Source organism: Protopterus annectens, chromosome 16.part0 (genome assembly GCF_019279795.1).
Source record: "Protopterus annectens isolate FY-2018-M chromosome 16.part0, PAN1.0, whole genome shotgun sequence".
Classification (NCBI taxonomy): Eukaryota; Metazoa; Chordata; order Ceratodontiformes; family Protopteridae; genus Protopterus; species Protopterus annectens.
The window spans coordinates 233,417,323-233,429,814 of record NC_056750.1 but is presented as its reverse complement, the minus strand read 5'-3'; the positions used below and the strand labels follow the sequence as shown (position 1 = coordinate 233,429,814).

Genomic DNA, 12,492 nt, shown 5'->3' with positions numbered 1-12,492 from the left:
CAAAATCCACAAATAATCCAAAACCTAATGACTCCAAGCAAAAACTGAGCATTGAATCTCATCTCACAAATAAAATAATTATAAAGCAACTCCACTGCACATAAGATTCTGAACATAATTCTTCAAATGTTTTCCAGGTATACCCAATTATCTCTGGCCTAATATGACACACACACACACACACACACACACACACACACACACACACACATACACACACACACACACACACACACACACACACACACACACACACACACACACACACACACACACGCACACACACACACACACACACACACTGGATATTTTTTGGTTCAGATACTGCATATCATAAATGTATTGTACAATAAGCTCTATTGATGAAGCAGTACAGTACAAGATGGACGCTACACTCCTGAGTGGGCCACCCATCCAATGAGACATGAAATTCAGGTCCCATCTACCTAAGCTGATGGTAGCTCAGATGGATGTGAAACATTCAATAGCACTTGAAGAAAAGAGTAGGGGAGCTTTCTCAATGTCCAGGCCAAACTTTCTCCAGTCAGTATGAATACCACCACAGGCCTCCATGCAAAGAGGCCAGTGGCCATCTGGGGCTAATCTAGTCAACAAAGTATAAAGTAAATAGAAACATATATTGTATGTTAAGAAGCAATAGTTCAGGTGGATTACCACATTGCACAGGACATTTCAAATATGTATTACCATCACATTTTCTACTTTTGAACAATCTTTTTTGTAAGATAATTGGCAATACAGAGCAACAGGTCAGCACCTTAGTATCTAAGATTATTTGTGATAACAAAAGAGTGCATCAGGGACTCTGAATCATACAATGGCATGATCACTAACATCTCTCCCTCTTATCTGTATTCCTATCACATTATCATCGCTGATAAGAAATGAGTCTACAAACTTTGCTGTCCTCCTTAGGGATAGCCATATTAGCTCAGATATAAGTTTTGTGTTTTCCCCTTTTCTTTTCTGATCTTTTAAGAATGGCTCAACTAAAATATGTTCTCCCTCTGATTGCTGAATCCAGTGATCAAACCATCTTAAGATGCCATGTGCAGATTCATCACTGTCTTCTTTCCAAGAAATGAGCACAACTGCAAAACCATTGATCTTATGCTTAAGTTATTTGCTTACCTTTTTGAGGTTACTTCTAGCATGGTATAATTTGAGTTTATTTCTTAGAGTGAGCTTTTTCCCTTTATTGTGAAGTTTGTTGATACTGGGGTTACAGCACAGGGTCTTGTTTCAAAATGTGACTGGGACGGAAACCTCAGTGCAGGAGTTTAGGTGGCAGTAAAAATAAGCAGAGTGTAAATGGTTGCATTTGCTGTGGATCTCACAGGGTGGAGAACTTGTAAGTCTCTAAGGGTCATCAGAGTTTGCTACCAGATTGGCTAAGAAAAGTCCCAGGAGACAGAATGGTGGGCATCTTTGTCAGGGTCCTTTTGGAATAAATGGCAGCACAGTAGTCTGATTTGGACAGTAATATTTGCTACTATATTTGTAAAAAAAAAAGTTTAAGTAGATTTGAACTCATAGGAGTGGATACTATACATACCTCTCAACTGTCCAGATTTTTGCAGAATATACAGATTTGTGCCTGATATTTTTACTTTATTTTTCATAAAGTTTGTGGTTTTCTAGCAAATCATTGAGGATGGAAGTCACTAAATAATGACAGTCATTAGAGTTTCAGACTACAAATCTTTTAGAAAATGCATTTAAGCACAAAACATTTTATTCTATCAACTTTTTTAAGTTTGTAGGAGTAATTCAAAATATGTCCCTATTTCTGTGCCTTTGTCCCCTATTTATTTTTGGCTTTATCCAGATATTCTGAGCTAAGAGGTCAAGAGGGACAGTACTATGTGGTCTAGTGGTTAGTGTGGTTGACATTGAGGAAGCTCTGTACCTATCTGTTGTTTGTGGTGCTTGTTTGCCAATTTATGGATGTGTCATTGAACATTCCTAGAATGAACATGTTATGCTCAATAGGAAAGGATCTTAATTTGCTTAGGTAGGTGTTATAAGCTGTGGGATGCATGGAAAGGGTTCTATGTTTAGCAGTGATATGATCATTGAATGCGTTTTAAGATACCAGGGATGCTAGAGTTATAGGTCATTATCCTTCTACAATGGCCATGAGGTGAAGAGCTGTGAATGAATAAATTGCATGTCCACACCAGAAATGCAACCACCTTCATCAAGGGTCTGAATGAGTGACCGTCATTAAACCCCAGTAAAGAAGTAGTATTGTCACTGCACTAGAACCAGGTTTATGTGATTATACAAATTTCTGAGGGTCAGGAAAGCCACAAGGGTGGATATTTTCTTGTTAAAACAGTAGCACTGAGCAGTGTCACTCTCCAGTGAGTCTGATTGTAATTTGATAGCTTAAACCATGTTGCAATTGCTGTATCAGCTGGAGGTATTACTGTGAGCATTGCAGGTTAGATGAGGTGTGAGGTAGTTGCTCAGGTTGAAGTGTCTTAATGTGGTTCCTAGGAGGCTCAGGAAGGTTGGGATTACATTTAGTCTGTACCTCAGTGTATGTGGTGTTAGTCTTGTGATGTGGTGGTATAAGTGCACAGTGAACCCTGACAACTGGGTGACAGTAGAGGTTTGCCTTAGTTTAGATAGGTGTCTATACCTGCCATAAATAGACATAGTATTCACTGGCAACAATGAATTGTCAGTAAACACAAGGCAGCTGCTATACTTCCTTAGGGTACCTAATACTAGTAGGTTAGTAACATATGAGTTAAGGACAGACTGTGGTCTCATGGTATCAGGAAATGTGATGGGGAGAAATACAGTACTAATGGGTACTATGGAAAATGTGGTAACCAATCTGATGAGGTAAGGGATCAGTAATAATGTTTCAGGGTTCTGTGCCAGATTGGGCACAGTACTGGTAGTTTGGATGCTAGACAGACAGAAACAAGGTGAAATTAGCTGTATTGTCAAATAGTAATGTAGCTAGAGCAAGGCAAGAGGGGCAACTTCCTCAGGCACAAAGTGCTATAGGGAGTGATCTGAGGGGCCAACCATCATCCTGCTCATTCCTTAGTGCAATACTGGCATATTAAAGTTGGTATTGCATTTGCAGTCATACCTGAGCACTGCAGTGCTCTGTGTGTGATCTAAACTGTAGCAACTGCTTGCTACATTTGTAGCGAGCAGTTTGCTACAATTTAAAAGTGAAAGACAATCTTTTTTTTAACTAAAATCTGAGCACTGTAGTTCTCCATGCAGACAGGTTATAAACTGTAGCAACTGCTTGCTACATTTCTAGAAAGCAGTTTACTACAGTTTAATTGAATATAGATTTTTTTAATCTAAAATCTTAGTGCTGTAAAGCTCTCTGTAGGCATGGTATAAACTGCCTCAACTGTTTGCTACAGTTTAAAAGAAGAAATATTTTTTTTCTAAATGGTGAGAGAGGATGTTTGGAAACAAGGCACATAAATGGGACCTGAATGGCTGGGTGTCGAGGGGTGGCATATCATGCATCTGGCCACCTGGTTGGTATACCAGTAGAAGGAATGTATTTTTTTTTTGCTCTTTACTTGAAGATCTGGGGGCACTAGTTTATGGGACTGGTTGAGCCAGCTATGCTTTTGCTAATAATGTATGCTTTGCTAGTGCAAATATCTCAAAACCTGTTGCTCAAAATTAGTACTCTGCTTTCGTTGTCTCTTCACTCTGGATCATATATATGCAGCCAAGTACTTTTTAAGCTTAATTTATTCTAATTTAGGATATGAGTAATTAGAAAGAACAGATAATGCTAAGCTACTGCATACATCAGAAAACTGCTGTCTTTTGTTGATGCCTATCTCAGTTAAATATGTTAAGCTTTAGGTTGGCTTGGTGGATTGCAGATTTGATCAGACAATCTGACTACCAGTTTTAAACTCAAGCAAGTCAAATCATATGTAGAAAACAGTACTGTTTTTCCCAAACCAGCAAAATATACTAGTAGTGAAATAAAAACATAATGGCTTTGTTTCGTGAATTTAGTATTCTCTGAAAGTTGAAATTATTTTCTACAATGATCATTTCTAATTTTGACCTGACATCCATGTCAGGACTAGCTACCCTGCAGAATGAACATTGGTGCTGTGGGATTTTGTCACTGTTGGTGTGGCCCCTTGAGCCCATGTACAAAATGGGGAAAGGTGGATTGATGCTTATGCTGATGCCAGTGCAAAGCTTATTTTGGGGAGCAGTCCATAACTGTAGCATGATAATGCTTCTCACTGTAAAGTACAAATACTAATTGATGGATTTCTTTGTGCAATAACTCCAAGATTGTAGCACCCTGGATAATTCTCCTCACTCCAAGGTGCAGTGATCTCGCAGTCAGTAAATGTAGGTAGCTGGGGTGTGGAAGGTGCAGGGGAATATGCTTTAATAGTATTACAACAATTTTCCATCTTCTCTGTTTTTGTTAGAGAAAGCATGTTGGTGTTTGCATTTCCTAGTGTGGAACACTGTTTTGATCTTAATTATGTTGTAAGTTGTTAATTTGAATCTAAAGTGCTGAAGCCAAGTATTTTCCCATCTTACCTCCGCACTGTAGAAATGGTATTCATTATGTATGTTATGGGCTATCTTAAAGAAATGTACTGTAGTCAAATATTTCTCAGGGATCCTAAATTTATAACAGTATTTCTCTGTCCATCTGACTGTCTCATCTTCTGTGAAGTCATATCATGCTGACAAAGTGGTTTGTTTTCTCAGCAGCATGGATTACTTAAGCTCATTTTGCTCTTAATGGCTAAAGAACCATGTATGTATAATGCTAACTGTTTATGTACAGATGGACAAAATTTGAATTTTCGAGCCTCATTCAGAGTAAGCCCCGGTGGTGCAGAGGTAGCATTGTCGCCTTACAGCAAGAGGTTCTCCAGTTCGATTCTCAGCTGGAGCGCCTTCTGTATGTAGTCTGCATGTCCTCCCCATGGTCGAGTGGTGTTCGAAAGACATGCATGAATGGGCGTGCCTTCGTTGAAGGTTGGGCATTGGGCTGGCACCTTGGCACTGTAAAAATCTACTGCCAATCATTAGCAGACCAGATTTCTGCTGTGGTGACCCCTAACTGGGAAAAGCCAAAAGAAGAACAACATTTTCCCAAAATTCAACCCGCAGAGGATTAGAGCTCTTGCAGAAGAAACAAAGTTGGTGAGTTGTGCTGGCAGTGATGACCTTTTTGAGGGAATTTCCCCCTTTATTGAGTTGGGGCGATCATGGAGTTAGTAAGTTTAAGTTAAAGGGATGTAGGAGGCTTTACCCCCATACTGGGGAGTAAGGTGGGCTTACCCCCTTGCAAGAAACACTTAAAAAAGTGTTTTTTATTTTTTTCAGGGGATTGCAGTTCAGGGATTCTGATCCTGGTAAGTTTATCTTCATTCTGCCACAGTGGAAGCATTGCCAACTCTCTGCATTTGACCTCAGCATCAGCTTAAGAACAGTGGCTGCAGTTTTCCCTTCCACTTGAGCACTTGTGTTATATGTGACTTAAACTGTTATATGACCACAGCAAGAAGAAGGGAGTTGCTGCACTAAAGGTGTATGCCATCCACCATCCACATTTTAATAGAGTCATTCTGAGTTTAGTTTATTATGTTTATCCCAAGAGCTTCAATACATCTAGCCTCTGTGCCTCTAATGAGTGAGGATAAAATTGTAAGACTCATTTATATTGCAGTCAGGGAGTTTTATTAAGGCCTGCTCTGTTTTCAGGTTTTGAAGGTCTGCACTGAAGTCAGTGGGTTTGCAGTGCTCTCCTGTGTATGTAGGGCGGCATACCTTCCTGGTTTTACCATGTTGATTCCCACCTGCAAGCAGTGGCTGGTCCCTGTCCTACACAATGGCACAGAGTACCAGCCTGTGCATACTGATGTATGTTCTGCCACCCTACTGCTAGCTATGTTATACCAGCGACTCTAGCTATCCCTGGTCAATACCATTACATCACAGAGAGTAATGGCTAACCTCTACAGATTATTTCCCCTTGAACTGATTAAGAAATCAGCCTGTAAAGCAGGAAGGAGTTGGAATGCCATAGACTTTAGTTTTAGAGATATTTACAATAAATAAGTTACTCTTTTGTGCCCTCATATCAGAAACTTTCAGATGCACAATCCAACCTCTCAGTGAATACAGTGCTGTATTTGGCAGCCTTCAAACAAGAAACCTTAAACAACTTCAACAAGTTCAACAATTTCTTACTAAAAGTATTACAGAGCTGAAAAAACATTACTAGTAAAGATTGAGGAATTACTATATTCTGTTTCTTACTGGATTTTACAGGTGATATTTTCTGGCAGTCTGATCTAGTTCTTTTAAAAGTTTGTACCTAGAATGTGTCAATAACATTTAACAATTAATCAGAGAAACTAATTATACTAATAAATATGAATAACAGGAGAAAATGTGAGAGATAGATACCGTAATGCCCTCCAAGGTCTTGAAATAAGTTTCTCCTTGTAGTCAGAGAAATAAGTCATGTTCAGTCTGAAATTATTTTGAGATATATTTATATGGGAAGTAGAAAATATTGGTATGGGTTTATAACAGTCAGGCTTAAAAAAAAAGCGTTTATCTGAAATAAATAGATGCCGTAAACACATCTGAATAATGGAGGTTCTACTACAACATAAGAAAATGTTACACAAGTTTTGTTAGTAATTATCATACACTGTATGTTTATTTCAGGGAGAAAAAACACTTATTAAATTGTTTCTTTATGACATTTGTTTTGTACCTGTAGTTTGGAGTGCAGTTGTACTTTCTGTAGATGATGCTTCAGTCTGTGGTAGTGATGTTTCGGCTGTAATTGTAACAGTTACATCTGTCTGTGAACTTATAGCTGTGGTTTTTGAAGATGTTTCTGTTGGTGCAGTTGTCCCAGCTGTGTTTTCTGTCTCCCCTGTACTTTCTATTGATGTAGTTAATGGCGCTACTGTTACGGTTGGAGTTTCTACTGAAGCTGTGTTTGCTGATGCTGTCATGGGTTCTGTATTTACTGGAAGTAATGTTTCTCTTCTGATTGCAGTAGATGGTTGAGAAGAGTCTGGCAATTCTGTTAAAATATTATTTTAATTGTTTTTGTTAGGGAGTAGATAAATGTAAAGGGCTTGCCATTAAATAGACAACAAATTAACGAGCACATAAATAATGTGAGAAAAAGAGATGGCTGTATAGTTCTAGGATAAAGAATGGCAAAAGTAGGTGAATGAATGACTAAATAAATAAAATAAAATCCTAATAGGGAATATTTTCTGGTAATTATCTCCATAATGAAGGACAGCACTGTGTCCATGTTATGTAGTCGTTGGTGCAGTAACAGATTTAAAATATCGGTACTTTGTGAGAGATTGTTTATTTCCCTTGAGCTGATTAAGAAATCAGGGTGTAAAAGAGCTCCCAAAACCTTAATTGTATAGATTTTGACAATAAATAAGTTACTCTCTTGTGTTCTCATATCAAAACATTTCAGATGCATGATCCAACCTCTCAATGAATACAATGTGCATTCAGCAGACTTCAAACAAGCAACCTTAAACAACTTCAAGTGCAACAATATCTTATCAAAAGTATCACACAGTTGACAAATGTCACTAGTCAGAAATGCTTCTGAAATTATTATATTCTGTCGCCAATTAGATTTTAGCAGTGATATTTTCTTTCAGTGTCTGATCCAGTTCTGTTAAAAGTCTGTGCCTAGACAATAGCAGCTAACAATTAATCACAGAAACTAATTCCAAAAATAAATCAATATCAATAACAGAAAAAATGTGACAGATAAGTACCATAATGCCTTCTAAGATTATGAAATAAGTCTACCATTGCAGTCAGAAAAATAAATCATGAAGTTCTTTCAGAAATAATTTTTGATATATATTCATATGGGAAGATAAAAAATATCCGTATGGGTTTATAGGTTTTATATCATATCATCTAACCATCACTTCAACGAACAGCATTTAATTGGAAATACCATTCATAGTACTCTCCTCATGTGGGGGGCTGTACCCTCACACACCCCTGCTAATTATATATATATATATACCACCTCCAAGATCACACTACAGTGGGGAAAGGGCAAATTTCCCGATCCCTGCAGTAACAGTACCCTGCCATACCTTTATAACAGTCAGGCTTATTGAAGCTGTATTTGTTCTGCCAGTTTCCTGAAGAAAGAATTCCTCTTTTTTTCTGTTTCACCTTTGGAAACATTATGCTGGTGTACACTGGATGAATTCATTGCATTACATTTATCGACTACCCTTCCAAAAAAATGTCTGAAATCACTAAATGCCATAAGCACGTTTGTATAAAGGAGATTCTGCTGTCATATAAGCAAATGTTGCACAATGTTTGTAAGTAAGCTTCTTTCACTGTGTAGTTATTTCAGGGACAAAAAAACGCTTACTAAATTGTTTCTTTATGACATTTGTTTTGTACCTGTAGTTTGGAGTGCAGTTGTACTTTCTGTAGATGATGCTTCAGTCTGTGGTAGTGATGTTTCGGCTGTAATTGTAACAGTTACATCTGTCTGTGAACTTATAGCTGTGGTTTTTGAAGATGTTTCTGTTGGTGCAGTTGTCCCAGCTGTGTTTTCTGTCTCCCCTGTACTTTCTACTGATGTAGCTAATGACGCTACTGTTACGGTTGGAGTTTCTACTGAAGCTGTGTTTGCTGATGCTGTCATGGGTTCTGTATTTACTGGAAGTAATGTTTCTCTTCTGATTGCAGTAGATAGTTGAGAAGAGTCTGGCAATTCTGTTAAAATATTATTTTAATTGTTTTTGTTAGGGAGTAGATAAATGTAAAGGGCTTGCCATTAAATAGACAACAAATTAACAAGCACATAAATAATGTGAGAAAAAGAGATGGCTGTATAGTTCTAGGATAAAGAATGGCAAAAGTATGTGAATGAATGACTAAATAAATAAAATAAAATCCTAATAGAGCATATTTTCTTGTAATGTCTCCATAATGAAGGACAGCACTGTGTCCATGTTATTTAGTCACTGGTACAATAACAGATTTAAAATATCAGTGCTTTGTGAGAGAAATTATTTATTTCCCTTGATTAAGAAATCAGGCTGTAAAAGAGCTCCATAGACATTAGTTGTATATATTCACATAGAATTCACAGAAACTAATTCTAAAAAATAAATCAATATCAATAACAGAAAAAATGTGACAGATAAGTACCATAATGCCTGCTAAGATTATGAAATAAGTCTTCCCTTGCAGTCCAAAAAATGAGTCATGAAGTTCTTTCTGAAATTATTTTGAGATATAATCATATGGGAAGATAGAAAATCTCAGTATGGGTTTATAGGGTCCATAACATATCATCAAACCATCACTTCAACTAATGGCATTTCATCAGAAATGGTGTTCGTCAAACTCCCCTCATGTGGGGGGCTGTGTCCCCCACACTCCTGCTAATTATATATATCAACTCCGAGATTGCACTACAATGGGGAAAGGACAAATTTCCTGATCCCTATCATAACAGTACCCTACAGTACCTTTACAACAGTCACGCTTATTGAAGGCATATTTTTTAACAAACAAAGTACCCTACCATTATATGTTTCTGCCACTTTCCTGAAGAAAGAATTCCTCTTTTTTGTGTTTCACCTTTGGAAACATTATGCTCATGTACATTGCACAAATTCATTGCATTACATTTATTGACTACCCTTCCAAAAAAAAAAATCTATCTGAAATAACTAAATGCCATAAACACCTTTGTATAAAGGAGATTCTATTGTCATATAAGCAAATGCTGAACAATGTTTGCAAGTAAGCTTCATTCACTGTGTAGTAATTTCAGGGACAAAAAAACACGTATTAAATTGTTTCTTTATGACATTTGTTTTGTACCTGTAGTTTGGAGTGCAGTTGTACTTTCTGTAGATGATGCTTCAGTCTGTGGTAGTGATGTTTCGGCTGTAATTGTAACAGTTACATCTGTTTGTGAACTTATAGCTGTGGTTTTTGAAGATGTTTCTGTTGGTGCAGGTGTCCCAGCTGTGTTTTCTGTCTCCCCTGTACTTTCTATTGATGTAGTTAATGGCGCTACTGTTACGGTTGGAGTTTCTACTGAAGCTGTGTTTGCTGATGCTGTCATGGGTTCTGTATTTACTGGAAGTAATGTTTCTCTTATGACTGCAGTAGATGGTTGAGAAGAGTCTGGTAATTCTGTTAAAATATTATTTTAATTGTTTTTGTTAGGGAGAAGATAAATGTAAACAGCTTTTGCCATTAAATGAACAACAAACCAACATCTACACAAATAATTTGAAAATAAAAAACAGAAGACAGTGTACTTCTAGAATAAAGAATTGCAAAAGTAAGTGAATGAATGAACAAACTAGATAAAATCCTAACAGAGCATATTTTCCTGCAACTGTCTCCATAATGAAGACAGCACTGTGTCCAGGTTATGTAGTCACTAGTGTGGTAACAGATTTAAAATATCAGTGATTTGTGAGACTGTGCACTGTCAAGGACATTCAATGTTTCATTATACTGTATTAGCTCAGGACTTCAGAAAAGGCCCTAAAAGGACATAGTCCACCTTTTTGCAGCCCAGAATACCCTATGAGTTTTTTAAGTAGTGAAACAGGTTGCCTACTGAAACCTGAATGGTATTATGCATATATGCATTTAACATTATTTCTTATAGTGATCAAGAATTAGCATTTCTTGCACCATTCTTGTTTTTGTTAAATTTAACGTCCAATGTAGTGAACAAACCCTTGCTGTAAATACAGTACAGTCTTCATACCCCATATATTTGATTGTGTTACTTTTCTCACTAAATTTCCTTTTCTCCCTTTCTAGAGTGGTTAAGGTGTTTTGGAATACAAGCAGAAACCCTCCACCATATTGCAAAAGTGGCCAAACAGTGCTAATTAATAATGACATCAGCATAGCTGCACATCCTGATATAATTGAACTTATGATCATATTAAGTACATCACACCTTTTCCTAGTCTGTAAGTTTATAAATGTATTAAAATGTAATATTCCTAAGATTGTGACTGACAAGTTGTTAAAATAAGTGCAATCAACTGAGTTCACCAGCTAAAGCATATGGGTACCCAATATTTCCCCTGCCTTCATATAGTAATTTATATTTCTCAGCATTAAATGAAACTTTATTCTGTGTAGCCCATAAATAAAGTTTATTAACTTTTATTTTTGAAACTGTTCTTGATTGTCAGTGCTAGCAAACAGTATTGCTATTTTTGAGTCATCTACAAAGTTTTTGCCCAGCATGATAGGTCCTAGATGTAAATCTGACCCCAATGGAGCTCCCCTTATACTTCATATTCAAGTGATGTTACCACTTTTAGCTTAACAGATAATTTTCTACTCAACAACCATTTATTTACCCATGATATTACATATTCATTAATGTTTCATTATGATACAGATGATATTAGGACTTCACATGGAACAGAATCAAATGGATTGGTGAGGTGTAAGTAGCTTTTGCTACTTCAAAATAAACGGATATTAAGTTAGTCACACAGGATCACCATGTCACAAAAGCATGCTGCAGTAAATTGATGACTATGAGGTTCATTGTGCTTTCTAAATAATGTAGCACAGACTGTCAGTTAGGCTAATCTGATTATTCTTATCTTTTCTGCCGCTCTTGTAAACTGGTACCAGATTGACACATTTCCACTTAGGGAAAAGTATCATGTTTCTAGTGTTTGTTGAAACAAAAATAGTAAAACTAAAACATATAAACTCCTTAAGTTTCTCTCTGTAGTTCTCTCTTTCTTTCTCTCTCTCTCTCTCTCTCTCTCTATATATATATATATATATATTCACTTCTAAAGGTCGAAATCTCAAAACATCGAACCTCTGAATAACGAAAAACAGGATTGAAGTTTTGAAATCACAAACCTTTTCAATGGAGATTGCCGTACAGTGCAGAATGGGAACTTTATCATTCTCTTCACTTTAGTGTGATCTTGGAGTTGGTAAAGTCAAGTAGTGGGTGTGTGAGAGGTGCAGCCTCCACATGGGGGGGGGGGGTGCAAGGGGGCTTGTCCCCCTGCAAAAACGTGAAATGAGTAGTTTTTACATTTTGGATGTTTTTGTTTTTTTGGTTTGAGATTTCAAAACTTTGATCCTGTGGTCTTTGTTACTCAGAGGTTCAATGTTTTGAGATTTTGACCTTTAGAAGTGAATCCATATTATCTATATGGCTCTACTTTCAAATCCTGACTCCCATATGATCGACTGTTAAAAGCCTGAGATGAAAATCATTTAACTGCAGATACTTGGACGTTGACTTTTTACTAGGGTATGACCTACATACTTCCCTTTCTCTACCCACCATGGTCATTGTTTATGTCCAAGGGTAACTCTCCTCCTTAGACCACACCCACCTTGGGGAGCATATCAGTGAGCATCCTTCTTCCC

The 12,492-nt window shown here is 37.1% G+C and overlaps 1 protein-coding gene across 5 annotated transcripts in view; it reads right to left on the bottom strand.

Moving 5' to 3' along the window:
- LOC122790904 (flocculation protein FLO11-like) overlaps positions 1 to 12,492 on the bottom strand; it is a 319,945-nt gene that overhangs the window by 9,487 nt on the left and 297,966 nt on the right. For 2 of the 5 annotated variants that reach the window (XM_044058584.1, XM_044058585.1), the window contains exons 4-6: positions 9,931 to 10,248; positions 8,494 to 8,811; positions 6,791 to 7,108 (exon numbers count right to left, since the gene is read on the bottom strand). In XM_044058584.1, the coding sequence (XP_043914519.1) occupies positions 6,791 to 7,108; positions 8,494 to 8,811; positions 9,931 to 10,248 (954 nt within the window). The remainder of the gene's footprint in view (positions 1 to 6,790; positions 7,109 to 8,493; positions 8,812 to 9,930; positions 10,249 to 12,492) is intronic. The other 3 variants (XM_044058586.1, XM_044058588.1, XM_044058587.1) reach the window with 3 other exon arrangements.